Source organism: Onychostoma macrolepis, chromosome 10, assembly GCF_012432095.1.
Source record: "Onychostoma macrolepis isolate SWU-2019 chromosome 10, ASM1243209v1, whole genome shotgun sequence".
NCBI classification, from domain to species: domain Eukaryota; kingdom Metazoa; phylum Chordata; class Actinopteri; order Cypriniformes; family Cyprinidae; genus Onychostoma; species Onychostoma macrolepis.
In genome coordinates this window covers 13,521,427-13,538,003 of record NC_081164.1, presented here as the reverse complement: position 1 = coordinate 13,538,003, position 16,577 = coordinate 13,521,427, and the positions used below count along the sequence as shown (strand labels likewise).

Sequence of the window (16,577 nt, the reverse complement as noted above, 5' to 3'; positions counted from 1 at the left end):
GGGTTGCAGGGTGTACTTCAATAAAATAAGACATTTATATTACCACACAAATATTTAAATATTTAAATTTTAAAAAAAGTCAAACATACACACATTCTACATGAACACCATCAAGTATCATATGGATCCATAGTGTTTTATAGTGTATTTTAGGTTATTTATTAATAGACAACTATTAAAGACCTTCTGCTTGTTTTGTTTATTTATATCATAGGGAATGTAGAGCCATCTAAATATTTCTGGAAAATATAACACACAACATGCATATATATGCACACTGCTTTGTATCTGTGCATATATACTGTTTTACATAATTATTTCACTTTGTATTTATTATCTATTATCTATCAATATATCTAGTGTTTTGACCTGAAGATGAACAGCCAAATATCCATTTCAGACAATGTAACAGAACAAACTGTCCTCCGAGATCATTGAGAAGTCTTTTGAAAATAAATTATGGATAATTACTGTTGAATTTAAAATTGTTTGGGTTTATGTGACCATGTACTCCTGGCGCTTGTTAAGGCGAACCTGACACAGAGACACAGCTCCGACACCTACATAGATGGCAGCAGCAATGAAGCAGTTGATGCCAACTTGGTTGTAGAGTCCGTAAATGTTCTGCGGTGGATTCTTGCTGTTGGAAGATAAAGTTCACAAGTAAACATTTGCATGTAGAAATGTCATGTTTGGCAGTTCTCATTCAATACATGTAGTCTATTCAAAGTCTTTGTACTTACATTCAAATATAACATACATGACCATTCAAAAATCTGGGGTTGGTAATGCTGTTGAAACGAATCTCTTATGATCACCAAGGCTGCATTTATTTGATTAAATATACTGTAATATTGTGAAACATTACAATTTAGTTGAACTATTTTCTATTTTAATATGTAATTTATTCCTGTAATAGCAAGGCTGAATTTTCAGCATCATTACTCCAGTCTTCAGTGTCACAGGATCCTACAGAAATCATTCTAATATGCTGATTTGGCTAAAAAAACAAAACAATTCTTGTTATAATTTTGTGATGAAAAGTCCAAAAGGACAGCATTTATTTGAAATAGAATTATTTTTATCTTATTATAAATGTATTTACTGGGTCGAAAAATACAAATAAAATATGTCTTACTGATCCCCAGAAGGTAAATTGTCTTAATATATTTGATCAGATAGCTTTCTACAACATGACAGCGTTAATATTTAAAGATGGGGGAGAGTAACTTACTCATCACGGATGTCTTCCTCAGTAAAAGGAACATCTTCGATCAGCACAGCAGATTTTGCACTGAAGAAGATTCCCAACATTGACTGGGAAAAAAGCATAATAACAGGGTTTTTATTAATATTCAATATTAACGACATTATGTGGAATTAATTATGGATATTGTTTCCCAATACATATCTAAAATACATACGCACACACAAAGAAAAAGAAAGAATGTGTTTTTAAAAAAATGTCATGTCAAGACGGTAAAGGCCTTTACATCCCATGATCCCAACACCTGCTGTTATATTCCTCAGATAAAGCTCTGGTATATTCAACAGACAAATAACGTTACATGACTGAACAAATCTATCTAAGCACATTTATTAAAAATGTATGTCCTTTTCTATCAAAAAAAATATCTAAACGCAGCAATACTATTATTATACAGGTAAAACATTCCTATCGTTGTGGGTGAATCCCATTAGCTACAGCTAGCAAGCAATGTCACGATGATTATAATCCTTACCAGCATAATGACACCCCAGATGCTTAACACGATCCCACAGGCGGCCAACTTGGGCCCACAGAATAAAAGCGACGGCATTTTATCCGAAATCGCCCACCGATTCTTCCTCTCAAAACTGGGAAAAGGATGCTACATTCAGTCGGGATGATGTCTCCAGCACCCTCGATCCAATCGACGGAATGTATTTCGGCAGCACTCGGGTGTGTTCGACTAGTTCCGTAAGCGTGTTCGACGGCGCTCGGCTTTTTTCGTATGGATGTTGCGCAGATCGTGCGCAATCACTTGATTGGCTATGCGCTGGACCAATCACACGCCTCATTTTCGAAGCGCATTGTACTCTGGGAATTTTTAGTTCGAACTATTATGTTCAGTTCATGCTGGTTATAGAGACTTTTTATTAGATATATGATAAAGATAAAGATATTTTCCTACGAAAGGTCGCTGGATGACTGCAGCCGTCATTTTAAACCGGTTTGATCGTTTTAATTGTTCAGCGCAGCTGACTGAGACTCGACTGGATTGTTGTTCTATTTGTGTCCGGTCTGTTTATTTCAGCTCATCACTACAGCATGACTTCAGCTTCCACAAAGGTAAACATTTGAGTTGTTTTGCATTATAAATATTCTTAAGTAAGGATAAATCAAAAGCACATACAATTTAAATGTCAATCAGGTGGGCGAGATCTTCTCGGCTGCAGGCGCTGCTTTCTCTAAACTGGGTGAACTGACCATGCAGCTGCATCCAGTGGCGGACTCCTCTCCTGCAGGGTGAGATGTGGTTTATGACTTCCCTTCTGCTGAAACAACAACATCTGCAGTATTTCAATTGTACTGTTGTTGTTTAAGTATAGTCGATATATTATAACTGACTCTTTCCTTTTGCACACTGCTAATCTCAGAGCCAAATGGACCGACACGGAGATTGAGATGCTGCGTTCTGCAGTTCGCCGCTTCGGTGAAGATTTGAACAGCATCAGCTCAGTCATAAAGGAGCGGACAGTGTGAGTGTTTGTGGAGCTGTAGGTGTGATAGAGTTCTAGCTGTGTAATTGTCAGAATTTCTTTTTTTTTTTTAATAAAAATGCGCTAGGCGCTAAATACTATATATATTAAATATTCATATATTATTATTGATATATTAAATATTACAATTCTCAAATATTTCATGTAATGTAATATAATATATTTGTGTGGGATATAAAATACTGTTTTATATGCATAATTTTTGTGACTGCATCAATTTTCACATTTGTATTTTACATTGTCATTCAGTGTAACAATAGCTTATATACCAACACATCTTTCAGGCAAATTTAGAATAAGAGTCATTAGATGACATTAATAGACTCTATTTAAGGACCACAGTGCAGCCCCCAAAAACGAATGAACTGTAATTAGAAATCTTTGCCACTGTCTTTCAAACCACTAGGTTTTAACTATTTGTCAGCAAGAAGTGTTTTGAATATATAATCAAATTTAGTATGATCACTTTTTCCTTTATACATTTGAATAAGTACAGGTTATTTACATAAATATGTCTGTTACACTGAATGACAGTGGAACACCCCATATTTGACATTTTATTTTCACAAACATTATTTGAAATATTAAAGAAGACGCTTGCATTTAATATGCTTTCTATGTATATAAAGTCACTTTTGTAAATTTAAATGCCTTTGACCCATATATAAATATGAAAAAGAATGATATCAGAAGTCATTTATATATTCTGTGAAAGTTTATTCAGGTATGGTGCCAGTAGTGTAATAATAATAATGAAATCATTTTACAGTTTGTGCTCTAACAACTAAAATTAGCAAATGTTTCTATTAATCACCTATAATAACACATGGGCCGATGCATAAATATCAATGTCAATCAACTAAATAATCTAAATATGTTACAATTTAAAAGTAAATGCACATTGTTCTTAAAAAAAAATAGTTCACCTGAAAAATGAAAATTCTGTCATCATTTACTCACCGTCATGTCATTCCAGTTTCTTTCTTATGTTGAACATAAAAGAAGATATTTTGAGTTGATGGTCCCCATTGACTTTCCCTACTATTGAAATCAATAGGGACCAACAACTGTTTGGTTCTTCAAAATATCTTCTTTTGTGTTCAACATATAATAAGAAAGAAACTTATATAGGTTAGGAATGACATGAAGGTGAGTAAATGAAGACAGAATTTTCATTCAGGCGAGGACATCTTTGTCCCCAAATGCACCACAAAAAACTTTCTCTCTCTCTTTTTCCTCATCATCTTGTAGTGCCCAGATTAAGACCACAGTGAAAAGGAAGCTGTATGAGGACAGCAGGGTACCTCTCACTGCAGAGTCGCCTAAAAAAACCATGAAGAAAACCACAGTGATGCTACCGCCGCCCCCTGCATCAGTCGCCCCCACCGTTATCACTGTGCCCACCTCACAGGTCGTTGTGACAACTGGATTGCAGAGTTCTTCGTCTTTACAACCAGCAATAAAGAACCCTAAACCATCAGGTGACTCAGTGCTTGTATTTATCCTTTTTCATTGAAACTGTGGTTATATGTCTGTCAGCGCACTTAAACAGTTTGGCTGTCTATTATCAGATGTGACTCTGAGTGCTTTGAATGACTCTGACGTGAACAGCGATTTGGTGGATATTGAAGGGCTTGGAGAGGGTTCCACTAAAAAACCAAACTTCGACCAAGGTGAGTCACATTTTGAATGCATTGAAGGATAGAAATGAAATGAAAATGCTGTCGTCATTCAAAAACATTCTATGGTTCGTTTGCATTCATTATGAAGCTGCAAAAGAGGGTTTTGCACTGTCCGTTCCACAAATTAAGGTCTTAAATTGGAGCAGAAAGTCTTACATTCATAAACGAATGGCATTAAATCTTGCATGCACTGCAAAAAATGAGTATCTTCATCTGTATTTTCGTCTTGTTTTCCAATACAAATATCTTAACGTCTCGAAAGCAAGATACAATTACTTCAGATGCAAAATAAATATTTATTTAGTTTATGCTTAAAACAAGAACAAACATCCCTCAGTGGTGTCAGAAAATGTTTAAATTAAGTCGTTTTGTTTCACAGAAAACAAGACCTCTTATGTGATATTTCATGTGATACAGTAGTCAAAACCTTTCATCAAAGTTAACCTAAAACCAAAATGTGTTCTTGTCTTAGGAAAACTTTGAACTTTTTTGATCCACTTCAAATGTTGACTACTGTATTTGCTTTTACAAATTAATACAATGATCAGAAGGGACAGTAAAAGTTATTTCCATATTGTAGTTCAGCTATATATTAATTAATGGAAATCTGTTGGAAGTTATATTTTCAAACTGTTGTATGCTGATGAATACTCATTGTGCACTCCATAGACACTTACATTTAGAAAACATATTGTTCCCTTCAATGTATTCCATAAATTTTCTTTAACTGTTCTTAAAAAAACCTCTTAAATGTGCCTTCATAAAACCTGAAAAACGTTCGTTCCATTCATTCCATTATTTTTTTTGTGTATTATTGTGTAAATTGTTTCACAGATACTGATATCACAAATAACATGAAGGTGAAAGAATTTTCATTTTGGGGTGTGTTGATTTAATTGTGTTAAATTTTCTTTCTTTTTTTCTGGCAGAGAGCTTGAATCTGGACTCCAGTCTTATAATGAACTCCAGTGATCTACCTCTGCTGTCCCGCTGATCTTCACTTGTCAGGTGCAAGAGGGGAGCAAAGATGATCAAGTTTGATCATCGCTGTACACCTCGAACACCTTTTCTGCTGTAGGTTCAAACAGCATCAGATCTGTACTACATCGCCAAACATTCTCTACCCGTGTCAGTGAAGATGAAGTAAAACAACTGCATCAATTATGTCAACTGCAATTACGTTTTTAGTGGTTCATGTTGTGTGATCTGATCTGCCCACAGCTGAAAAGGGGTTTACAGGACAGTGGTCAAACTACTTGTAAAAATACTTCCTTTTTTAATTATTAGGCCCTTTTGGCTGAAGTAAAGCTTTGTGAAGTAATGAAAATGTGGCAGCACAACATCAAAAATAGTTTGAGAAATATTTGACCATTTTCTTTCACTGCCACTGTGTGTTAGGTGCAGCTTCTATTGTATGTGTATATATATATATATATATTATTTTTTACCATTACAGAATAATTAAACGGGTCAGTTCAACAGCAAATATAAGACATGCCTGTTTAAATTTTATATGAACAAATCGTCTTGTCGTACAACTTCTTGGCTCGGCATAAAAAGACAGCATACAAATCAATAAAATGAGTTTTTATTATGATCTTTTTCATAAGAATATATGGTATAATATACATTTTATGGTAAATGATATTTCTTCTCTGATAATTGGACATTCATCTTGGGCGACTGAGAGGGAATAAATGTACTTTTGCTACCAATATGTCAAAAAAATATCCATCTTTCACTTAATTTTTCTGGCTTCCAGAATATATTTACAGCTTGAACAACTGATAGGCAAAATCTATTGGCTTTGGCATTTCTTTACAATGTTTTTCGTGCAGTCACAATCCATTTAGTTTCTTCACAACACCACTCAATCATTTAAGGAGAACAAAGAAAGGACAAATCACGATTCTCTCTCTGACACTGATACAACAGAACCTGTCATAGTATGTGTATGGCAAAAAACTGAAAAATAAATGACATGGTACTTATTCTAGATTATACAAATGATTCAGAACAAACAGCTGTCAAGCCTCCCATTCAGGTTCTTGATAAATACCTGGAACTGATTATCCCGATAAACTTGACATACTAATTCCAGCAACTTTAATGCATATTGCACATTTGTAATCACTTTTAAAGACCCATAAACATTGGTATCAAACTTTGAAATCTCAAGGACCCCAACAACTGGAAATTGCAAATGACAGTGCAAGTAACTTTGGAATTAAAACTTCAAGACTCCAAAACCTGTAAGGCATTATCACTGAATTAAACACTAAATGAGTAAAAGTAAAAGGCAATGACATTATATCAAAGAATGAGCTGTATTCCTCCAGATATATGAATATGGAAACAGAGGAACGGCTTCAAATGTCCGATGTGCAACTTTAGAGACCGACAAGCTGCCGGTGTCCATTACAATAAAGACTTTGGGAATCAATAATTGTGACAATGAAGTACATACTGCTACCAGAGCCTTTACACATTCATAAATAACAATGTAACATGCGCCACAATCAACATCATTTGCATAATGCAGTGAATTATCTTGGTAAATTTGCTTTAGAAGGGCTTCCAGTTTAATTAACTGCAGCATGTCACTTTTTGGATGATGCATTTTCTTAATAAAATCCATCCAGCTCAAACACCACAATTAAAGCCACAATCCAGAACTGCTGCTTTTACACAAAAATCAGATCGACTTAAAAGATCTGAAAATATTTCCCAAGTGAAAGGATTCAAACAATTAAAACATTACAAAACAAGACCCATTACAATAAAAAGTAAATATGATCCCACTCATGTAACAGCAACATTGATATCTAACACTGTGCAAATAGTACAAGAGGAAGAGTATGATATCCACTGAAACCGTGATTGTATCAATGTAGAAACGGTTTATCGTGTTTTGTAATGCAACAGCTCATCCCTTGCAAGTATCTTAAGTCCTCAATTTCTGTACATAATTCACAACGTAAAAGTCTTGTTTAGGAGGGAAAAACAGTTCAACTAATGATTTTGCCTCAGACAGGATACATTCTAAGGGTCTAGGTCAGTTTTCGATGTGGACTTTTAACTGAAAGTGCTTAGCGTATACTCCAACAACAGATTGTAGACAAGAGGTGAGACATTAGTCTTTACAGTACATGTTTTAAAGGAATAGTTCAACCAAAAATTAAGATTTGCTGATCATTTTTTCTCACTCTCAGGCCATCCAACATGTAGAAGAGTTTGTTTCTTCATCGGAACCGATTTGGAGAAGTTTAGCATTAAATCACTTGCTCACCAATGGATCCTCTGCAGTGAATGGGTGCCGTCAGAATGAGAGTCCAAACAGCTGATAAAAACATTACAATAATCCAAAAGTAATCCACACAACTCCAGTTCATCAATAAAAGAAATTTGGAAGCCAAAAGCTGCTTGTTTGTAAGAAACAATTCCATCTTTATACCATCACTTCTGGATTATTGTGATGTTTTTATCAGGTATTTGGACTCTCATTCTGACGGCACCCATTCACTGCAGAGGATCCATTGGTGAGCAAGTGATGTAATGCGACTTCTCCCATGTAACTTAATGTAACTTCTGATGAAGAACAAAACTCATCTATACTGGATGGCCTGAGGGTGAGTAAATTGTAAGCAAATATGAATTTTTAGGTGAACTATTTCTTTAAGTAAGCAATAAGCGAATCAAAGTATGGGAGTTGCCTGAATGCGCTGGTATCGTTTCCAATGATTCAAAGAAAATTTTTCAAACTCAAAAAGTTCAGTCCAAGCTAAAAGCTATATGGAAAAATAAACATATTTACAGACATCAGACCCCTCGGATAAACGCAAGAGAGAAACACAAGATTAATATCTACCAAAATAATATTCGATTATTCACATATTTATACACATTTATACAAAACGTTGACATCTATGGCCAACTGATTTTAATACTTTCTATCCTTAGTCCTTTTTTCTATCCATTCTGGACGTTTTAACAGACCGTTGGACCCTGTTAATGGAAGCTGAAGATGTACCAAAATACAAAAATGTTTTGCCACAACTTGAGGAAAACAAAAAGGAGCAAAACTGGTCTTTCTGGTCTCGAGTCTGTACACTAAGGAAAGGGTCTTTGTGTCAATATTCTCCAGGTTTCAATAACCTGAACACTTTCATTGCAAACGTGTTATTGCAGATACTATTTCATATATACAGCAAACTATTCTGTAGGCACCGAAGTTCCATAATTATTCACAAATTACATGATAGCCTGCAGCATCCATGTTGTCATGTCAGATACATCCAGAAGAGTCTGTCTTCTTATATTGCATCTTGAAATCAAAGTAACAACTAGTTTGAATTTCCTTCAGAAGTGATTGAGCTGAAATACTCTATTCAAAGCACCAAATTAAAAGCAGGAAAATAAAAAGGGACAGAACAGAGATCAGGTCGAAGTTTGGTCTTCATTTTACAACACCCTGAATCCGAAGCTCTACAAGGTGATGTTGTGATGAATACTGGGGTTCAGATGCTGGGGTGGTGAGAGGTGAAGGGGGGCGGAGGGGAGAGAGACAGGGGGGTGGCCTGGGTGTTTGAACCGACAGGAGCAGTCCCAGAGGAAGAGTCCACTGACTGGGAAACACTGTATGTATGAAGAGATTCATTAAGTACTGAAGTAGATCCTATAATGAGGCATGAGATTCTGTTCCGTTGTTTATTTAAGCATCATTGTAAGACTCACCTGACTGTGTAACTGGTTATGTGAGCAGGGTCTGTGACTCCAGCGACAAAGAGCTTTTTGGGCGGACCGTCCGATTCCACTCCACCTGAGTAAAGGAAACAAGACAATGTAATATGACAACAAAATCATTGGAGAAACTGATTAAAAGATGGGAACTTTAATACTAGAACTGAATGATGCTGCCTGCAACAAACAAACAGCATCACTAGTGTAGCTCAATTCACAAACTAGTTGATTCTTTTGAATAAATCAGTCAAATTGTATTTTCACAATGTGTTACATGAAATGAACCAAGAACCGTTATTATGTACTTATGAAACAATGCCAAAAAATAACAATTTAGAAAAAGTATCCCTACAATTACATACACTACCATTCAAAAATGTGAGGTCAGTAATTAAAAAAAAAAAAAAAATGAATTAAGATTTCTATTCAGCCAGAATGCATAAAATTGATAAAACATTACAGTAAAAATTAATGCTGTTTTCAACTTTCTATTAATCAAAGAGTCCTGAGAAGAAGAAAAAATTTGTCCACAAAAATATTTGTTTTTAACTTAGATGATAAAATGATAATTTCTTCAGCACCAAATTAGAATGCATCTTAGCATATTAGAATGGTTTCTGGGAGATCATGTGACACTGAAGACTGGAGTAAATTCAGCTTTGCCATTCCATTAATAAATAACCTTTTTATTTTAAATTGTTATGTTGCATAATATTACTGTTATGTTGCATAATATTACTGTTTTATTGTATTTTTGATCAAATAAATACAGCCTTGGCAAGCATAAGCTTTTTTTTTTTTTTCAAAAAAAAATATTAAAAATCTTACCAGCTTTGAACTTTTGAATGGTAGTTTTACTTCATACAAAAAAGATATTACCAATAAAATATTCAAAGTGCAAGTAATAATAATTCTTTCATTGTATTCATTAAGATTCCTATCCTTTCTGATAAGTTTCTAATGTGCTTTTTCAAATGCATTTAGAAGAAGCAACAGGTTATAAATCATTACCTTTCCTTTTCAAAGGTGCAACTGATGGCCATCTCACTCCAGAGCTCACAGATCCTCTGTTCAGGCAAACCAAATCAAAATCTTTGTTTAGAAAAGATATTTGTGTCTCTTGTACTTTGAAACAACTAGACCAAATTCCTGCAAGTATTGACATTTGAAGGATATACATTCTAATACTGTAGATTTATTAACGAACTTACCCTCGAAACCTTCGAGTTGGACTGGGTGAGGAATTAGGAGTGACACCGCTGTCCTGGGAATGGAATCCCTGCGTGGGACGTACAGAGTGAGGTGAATAACAAAAATGACAACGGATTGAAACTGACGACCTGAAACCAAAAGAGAAATACTCACTGGAGACAGATGGTCATGCCAGTGACTCGCAGGAGGGAAGGGAACAGCAGGCGAGGCACTTAGATGAGAGAAAATCAAGTTAAAATAACTGAATATTTTGATAACATAACCCTTTCATTTAAGCACAATTTTTGTGTTTGGTTACCTAAGTCTCTGTAAACTTCCTCTCAAAGTGAGCTCCATATTCTCAATCTGGATGACAAACATTGCACAGTAAAACATTACTTGACTGAATTAATGTTTCTTTAGATACAAAAAAAATAATTGTTCCTACTAATAAATCTCTTCACAAAACTACAATGAATTCTCTCTCTTTTAATTGTAAAGTAAAAGCAGGCAACAGGTACTCAACATACTCGTGAACTCATTACTGTTTAAAAGCATCACAGAATCGATTCTTGACTTCTCACCTGTCTCTTTTGTTCGGATCTCTCACAAGACAGTGAGAACGGGGACAGAGGAAGGGTCTGTAACACAAACGAGTTATTGAAGTTTCTTCTAAGTTTTTATAAAACTAAATGCCCAAAACTGATATTCACAATCAGACCATCTGAACACTCACCCGTGAGGGACAGCTCGGGTTCACAGAAACGCTGCTCCGACGATACCGAGCCGAACTATTAGAGCTGAATACTGTTGTCCCATCACTACAACACCAGCAAACAAGAGTTGAGAGAGTGTTTTGCGATTAAATTATTTCTCAACACGATTCAGTAGTGTATATTACTGTTTTAAATGAATATTTGGTTGCAGCAGTGGGTGCAGTTCCCTCACCTGACGTTCGTGATCATGGGGGCGCTGTTGGACCTTCGGAGGGCTCCTCCTGCGCCTGCGCACTGGTCCACCTCCATCCTCTCCATAGCTCGTCCTCTGGCGCCGGGACTGCGCGTCACTCACGGCCGGCCTGAACGCGACCTGACGCGGCCTTACTCCCAAATCTCACCCGGCAAAAGCCCGACCAGCAGGCCTCACGCCAAAATACCCGATCCAATTTAACTGAGTGGACTGCTTTCCCGTGTCTATCGCATTTTGTTGAATTTTCTAAACGAAATAGAGTCAGCTTTCTACACTAATTTAAAGAACAGCTGTGAGCTCGAGCCACAGCTGGTTTATCGGATCGCACACAAACTTAGTATAAACTCCTCAGGTTGATTTCGTCGGCGTAAACATGAAGCAAATACAGTTATTTCTGTGCATTAAAAGAGATTTCTCGTATTCAGTCCACAAGTTAGGTATATTCAGCACTATTTACAATGCAAAGCCACCAACTCGACAAGGTCCTTTGGCTTTTTAATCCAATCCAACTTATCCGAACAGAGCAAATAAAACATCGAAAAGCAAAAACAGCACATAAGCGAATTAACACGGATCAAAGTGGTCAGAAAATAAGCTTTCGAGTCTTGTCGGTCAAATGTCGTGATAAAGGTGAAGCTTTCTGCCACGGCTTATTTTTTCAAGTTTACCTGCTAGTTTGTAAAGCAGTCGGAAAAATGACATAACACCATCCCGATCAAACATGTGATCGTCGGCTCTGTCGGTGAAGGCATCCTCAGCTGAAAGTGTCTGCCGATACAGTCTGAAACACGGGATACATTAAAAGTTTTCGGTCATTTCTTAATTTAGAAAATAAAACATATTTCCCGCAACCAAATAGAAATTGTGCATCCCCTTGTACAACAGCGCCTCGCTCTGGTAGACCAGAGAATTGCACACAGAGATAAAGCACTGAGCTCGAGAGAAGTGAGTATGTGGCGTGCAACTATTTACTGCATATTCTTTTGCCAATCATTCTGGCCTCAGTACAAGATATATAGAGTTTGCTTTTGAGATTAATCTGATTAAAAGAAAATGTAATGCGATTAATGAAAGAAAAAACGCAAATATTTAAGGTTATTTTCACTGAGGATTAATCCACAAGTCACCTTGGGACGCATGCCAGTCAGTCATACTAAACCATCATACATCAGTAATGCACTACAAAACTGTATTTGAATAAGGTAAACGTGTATATAAAGTTTAATTAAGCTTTTGATGTTTATAAATGTAGTATATGTTAAAAAAAAGATTGTTCATGATTCCTAATGCGTTAACTAATTTGAACAAATCATACCTCACTGTAAAGTGCTACAAAGTAAATGCTGTCAATGTGAATTATGTTATAACAATTAATAAAAACGTCATGGTGAATTTTTACATATTCAAGATTAACCATTTACCATAACCGTGGTGAATTGTATCATAACATTCATAAAACAAATATTCACAGTTGTTTATGAATTTTACACTCTTACATATGCAAGCCTAATCACAATGCTAGTCTGAAAGTGTGTGTGTTTAACAAGGTAAACATCAATTTAAACAAAGTAAAATTATGTATAACATTTATTCTATCAGTGTGAACAATATTCATAAAAACAAATAAATGCTTAGGAATTGCAATTCAAACAGAAAGCATGGACATTTACAATGAGCTGAAAGTATGTTTTTAAAGTTTAATTTGGAAAAAGTTTGTTTATTTTTAAGATACATTAAAATGAGTTTTTATTCACTACAGGATCTTTATTAAATTGTAAAAGTATGTGCAGTTCGACAGTTTCAGGATCTCGACAGCATACAGGTCATATTAGTTTTGCTAATAGTGTGAGCAAATCGGTTTAATTGTCACAAGATGTCAATTAGTAACTTTTTGCTTCCTGTTTCTTTTGTATATTATTTTGGCCTGTTGACTGTCCTTTACTTCTAGTCAGTCAGCAATTAATAACTTATATTGTGCATAAGAAATGCCAGTTTTATACTTTAAGAAATGATTATTTTAAAATTATCTACTGATTCAAAATAATTTTTTACTCACCAACTCCAAAAATATTGTTTAAAAGAGATACCCAGTCACTTACTAGCATAAAACATACAGCAATACTCAAGATTGTGTGAAATTGCTCAGTAATATGAATGAATAATAAATAATATGAAATCTAGAGCATTAAAAGTAGGTCTGTCCCATTGAGACTGCATTCCCGATCTCCTCTATGTTATTCCTGAAGATTTCGAGTCACTTTCGTGAGCTTCCTCTGCTTTATGTGAATTGCCTTGCTCTTGATCCTCAGCCTCTTTCTGTCCTCCAAGAATCTGTAAAGGCCAGAGCAAGTGGGTGTTGTGACCGGCGCTGGTCCGTCCACAACAGGCTAAGCTTTTGTCTCCTGTTAAGAAATAAAGGAGTGCATTGAGCCAGGAATTGCAGGAAGCCAGCGGCCGAGTGATCTTGTAGCAAATGGAAACCATCCGCATGGTTTGGCACTCGGCGGCCTTCGTTTCCTTGAGGACGAGGAAGAGCGTGCGTGTGATGTGGAAGGGCAGGAAGCACAGTGCGAACAGGATGGTGATGGTGACGATGGTTTTAATGGACTTGCGCCGCCTGTTGAGGTACGGCGCATGTTGAGAGCCAGAGATGGACATGGACGTCCTGTCTTTGACCCCTTCGACCCCGCCGCACATTCCCCCTTCCTCTTGCACCTGTGGCTGGGAGTGAAGCGTTTGGAAGATGGTCCGCACCACCTGCGAGTAACACCATGCGATGACGATAAAAGGGAAGAAGAAGCCCAGAAGGTGTAGAACGATTCCATAAGGCACGTATTCGGAAAACTCACTATCAATTGCGTCGTCCCAACAGTTCCTATATACCTCCACCTCCACTTTTCCAGCATTTCCGCTACTTTCCGACCAAGAATCGGTTGCTTCATTCACCCCCCCTCCGATTTTCCTCAAAACATCCCCTGTTTTGGCAAATCTGACGATTGGGCATGTAAGAATGAACACTATGACCCAAACAGTTGCGCAAATGCCCCTAACCACCCGCTTGCTCTCCAAAGCAATGTTTCTGATTGGATGGCAGATTCCCATGTAGCGATGAACAGATATACAGGTGAGGAAGAAGATGCTGCAGTACAGGTTGAAGTAAAACAAGAAACGCACCAGCCTGCACATGAAGTCTCCAAAAACCCAATGGTCACGCATGACATAGCTGGCTACGAGGAACGGCAGCGAGAAGCTGTACATCAGATCCGTGGAGGCCAGATTGACCATGTAGATCAGCGAAGTGTTCCACTGACGGCCGCTCTTGCACCGGTAGGACCGAAGGAGGACGGTGGAGTTCAGGACGAGGCTGAGCAAGAAGGTCAAGGAGTAGCATAGAGGCAAGATGATGTACTTGTAGGACTCGTCGATGCTGCAGCTGTGCGGTGCGCTGTGGTTATGAACATCTGGCTGCAGCGATACATTGGAGATTGAAGTCGTGGTCTTCATGATCAGCTGTCCTTGATCTTGTCACTGCAGAGCCACATCACTGTCTTCTCAAGACCTCTTCAATTCAATCTAGAAGCTCCACATTCTTCAACCTTCAGGATATCCTGTCAGGACATCGCTCCAAGATGGAGAAAACAGAGGAACGTTATATATTTTTTACTGTGATTGCATTGTAAATCTGAACTTTCTTGTAGTCCGTCGTATAGTTTATTTCCAAGCAAACTGCAGGTTGACCAATGACTCAGTCTTTCAACTTTATCTGTCTATAGTGCTGAATCGGCCTCTTCTGGTCTATTACCCCTTCAATCAGTAACAAACCATTCCGTAAACCCTTCATTCATCTTTCCATCCCCCATTTTTTGAGTCCCATGTATTGGACGAGTTCTTTCGCATTGCGGTTTTTCTTCACACAAATTAAGAGGTATCAACACGCGCCACTTCATGACCCAACTGACCCTGTTTGCAATGAAAACTGGAAAGCGTGTGCAATAAGATGCCTAATTTATGGCTAGACATGGCTGATGCATTCATCTATATGCATAGTGCCTACATAACACGGAGCAGTAATGATAAAGTCTCCATTTTTGGTTCGTAAAATACTTGAGTTTGTTTCTTAATGAATATGCTTGTGTACTACAGAGGCAGTTTTGGTATTACAATATCATGTGTCCTTGCAGGTATGTTCCAGTAAATAATTAATTCCCATTCATTCAGACAAGAAATGCTGAGCGGAAACCCAATCCAGCGTGCAGTTCAACACAAAACCATGCATATCGATTATAAACACCTTGATTTGATTATTAAAAGTTAGACAATGTAAACTAGAAAAATTGTGATAGTATTATAGAGACTGAAAATGACTGGATAGGTCATCCCATTTAAAGCAATTTTCTTTTTATAGTATTAAAGCAAAGTTTGTTCTGATACACGTAGACCACTGAAAGTAGATCTAAATGAAATATCTTACCTGCTTAAAGGTCAAGAAAAAAGGTAACTTGAATGTGCAGCCAAAATACATTCATTTCTTCACGCATTTGATAAAAGGTCAGGACGAAAAGTTCTGTACTTTTTGCTGCACTTCTTGAACTACAGTCTCTGTGTACAAATTACTTTCTCAGTTTGGTATCCAGATCTGCTAGGTTTTACTAATCAGTTCTCAATCAGTAATTCTGTGTGCTTTCTTCTTTTCTCTCTGGTCTCTGTGCCCTCTCTCGCTCCCTCGCTGTTCACTGTGCATGAATGGTCAGTCAGCTGAGCTGCATGCAGTTGAGTACATTTATGTACAGCAACCTAACGGAAACACACAGGTCATTATGTGAAACACATCAGGGCTAAACAAGTTTTGTCTTGTGAACCCCCATAACCCTCACCTGTAGCACTCAAGTAGTCATTCATTAACATCAAACCAAATATGTTTTCTATTAACTCATATTAAACTGTTTATAATATTGCATTATCATTAATGGAACAGTTGACACAGAAATAAAAACTGGCTGAAAATGTACTCACCATCCGAGATGTTTCTTCATTGAAACTGATTTGGAGAAATTTAGCATTACATCACTAGCTCACTAATGGATCCTCTGCAGTGAATGGGTGCCATCAGAATGAGAGTCTAAACAGTTGATAAAAACATCATAATAATCCACAAAACTCCAGCCCATCATTAAAGATGTATTAAAGCAAAAGGCTGCATGTAAGATATATGCAATTTTAACTTTATGCAAT

The 16,577-nt window shown here is 36.8% G+C and overlaps 4 protein-coding genes across 4 annotated transcripts; 1 reads left to right on the top strand and 3 right to left on the bottom strand.

Annotated features, from left to right (window-relative positions):
* Nucleotides 1–59: 59 nt before the first annotated feature.
* Nucleotides 60–1,959, bottom strand: rnasekb (ribonuclease, RNase K b). Its single transcript, XM_058790141.1, has 3 exons — nt 1,743–1,959; nt 1,235–1,317; nt 60–640 (listed from the first exon to the last, which is right to left on the bottom strand). Exons 1-3 carry the CDS (start codon nt 1,818–1,820, stop codon nt 496–498), a joined length of 306 nt encoding a protein of 101 aa, XP_058646124.1. The 5' UTR covers nt 1,821–1,959; the 3' UTR covers nt 60–495.
* Nucleotides 1,960–2,098: 139 nt separating this feature from the next.
* On the top strand, nt 2,099–7,722 carry c10h17orf49 (chromosome 10 C17orf49 homolog). The gene is made up of 6 exons (XM_058790138.1): nt 2,099–2,332; nt 2,415–2,509; nt 2,641–2,742; nt 4,015–4,244; nt 4,335–4,436; nt 5,375–7,722. The coding sequence occupies exons 1-6, from the start codon at nt 2,312–2,314 to the stop codon at nt 5,437–5,439; spliced, it is 615 nt and encodes a 204-aa protein (XP_058646121.1). The 5' UTR covers nt 2,099–2,311; the 3' UTR covers nt 5,440–7,722.
* On the bottom strand, nt 6,018–12,364 carry LOC131548649 (PPP2R1A-PPP2R2A-interacting phosphatase regulator 1). The gene is made up of 9 exons (XM_058790137.1): nt 11,325–12,364; nt 11,113–11,197; nt 10,961–11,017; nt 10,696–10,742; nt 10,551–10,608; nt 10,397–10,464; nt 10,197–10,252; nt 9,180–9,264; nt 6,018–9,080 (listed from the first exon to the last, which is right to left on the bottom strand). The coding sequence occupies exons 1-9, from the start codon at nt 11,408–11,410 to the stop codon at nt 8,963–8,965; spliced, it is 660 nt and encodes a 219-aa protein (XP_058646120.1). The 5' UTR covers nt 11,411–12,364; the 3' UTR covers nt 6,018–8,962.
* Nucleotides 12,365–12,432: 68 nt separating this feature from the next.
* LOC131548644 (P2Y purinoceptor 3) lies at nt 12,433–16,128 on the bottom strand. The gene is made up of 2 exons (XM_058790128.1): nt 15,817–16,128; nt 12,433–14,953 (listed from the first exon to the last, which is right to left on the bottom strand). Exon 2 carries the CDS (start codon nt 14,847–14,849, stop codon nt 13,575–13,577), a length of 1,275 nt encoding a protein of 424 aa, XP_058646111.1. The 5' UTR covers nt 14,850–14,953; nt 15,817–16,128; the 3' UTR covers nt 12,433–13,574.
* Between the last annotated feature and the right edge of the window lie 449 nt (nt 16,129–16,577).

Bases quoted from the DNA above. Each gene is read 5' to 3' on its own strand.
- rnasekb (XM_058790141.1), bottom strand. From the start codon at position 1,820: ATGCCGTCGCTTTTATTCTGTGGGCCCAAGTTGGCCGCCTGTGGGATC. The intron at 1,318-1,742 runs GTAAGGATTATA...CTTTTTTCCCAG, and splicing joins TCTGGGGTGTCATTATGCTG to TCAATGTTGGGAATCTTCTT. The intron at 641-1,234 runs GTAAGTTACTCT...ATCTTCCAACAG, and splicing joins GAGGAAGACATCCGTGATGA to CAAGAATCCACCGCAGAACA.
- c10h17orf49 (XM_058790138.1), top strand. From the start codon at position 2,312: ATGACTTCAGCTTCCACAAAG. The intron at 2,333-2,414 runs GTAAACATTTGA...AATGTCAATCAG, and splicing joins TGACTTCAGCTTCCACAAAG to GTGGGCGAGATCTTCTCGGC. The intron at 2,510-2,640 runs GTGAGATGTGGT...TGCTAATCTCAG, and splicing joins GCGGACTCCTCTCCTGCAGG to AGCCAAATGGACCGACACGG.
- LOC131548649 (XM_058790137.1), bottom strand. From the start codon at position 11,410: ATGGAGAGGATGGAGGTGGACCAGTGCGCAGGCGCAGGAGGAGCCCTC. The intron at 11,198-11,324 runs GTGAGGGAACTG...CTGGTGTTGTAG, and splicing joins CCCATGATCACGAACGTCAG to TGATGGGACAACAGTATTCA. The intron at 9,265-10,196 runs GTAATGATTTAT...TCCTTTACTCAG, and splicing joins TGCACCTTTGAAAAGGAAAG to GTGGAGTGGAATCGGACGGT.
- LOC131548644 (XM_058790128.1), bottom strand. From the start codon at position 14,849: ATGAAGACCACGACTTCAATCTCCAATGTATCGCTGCAGCCAGATGTT.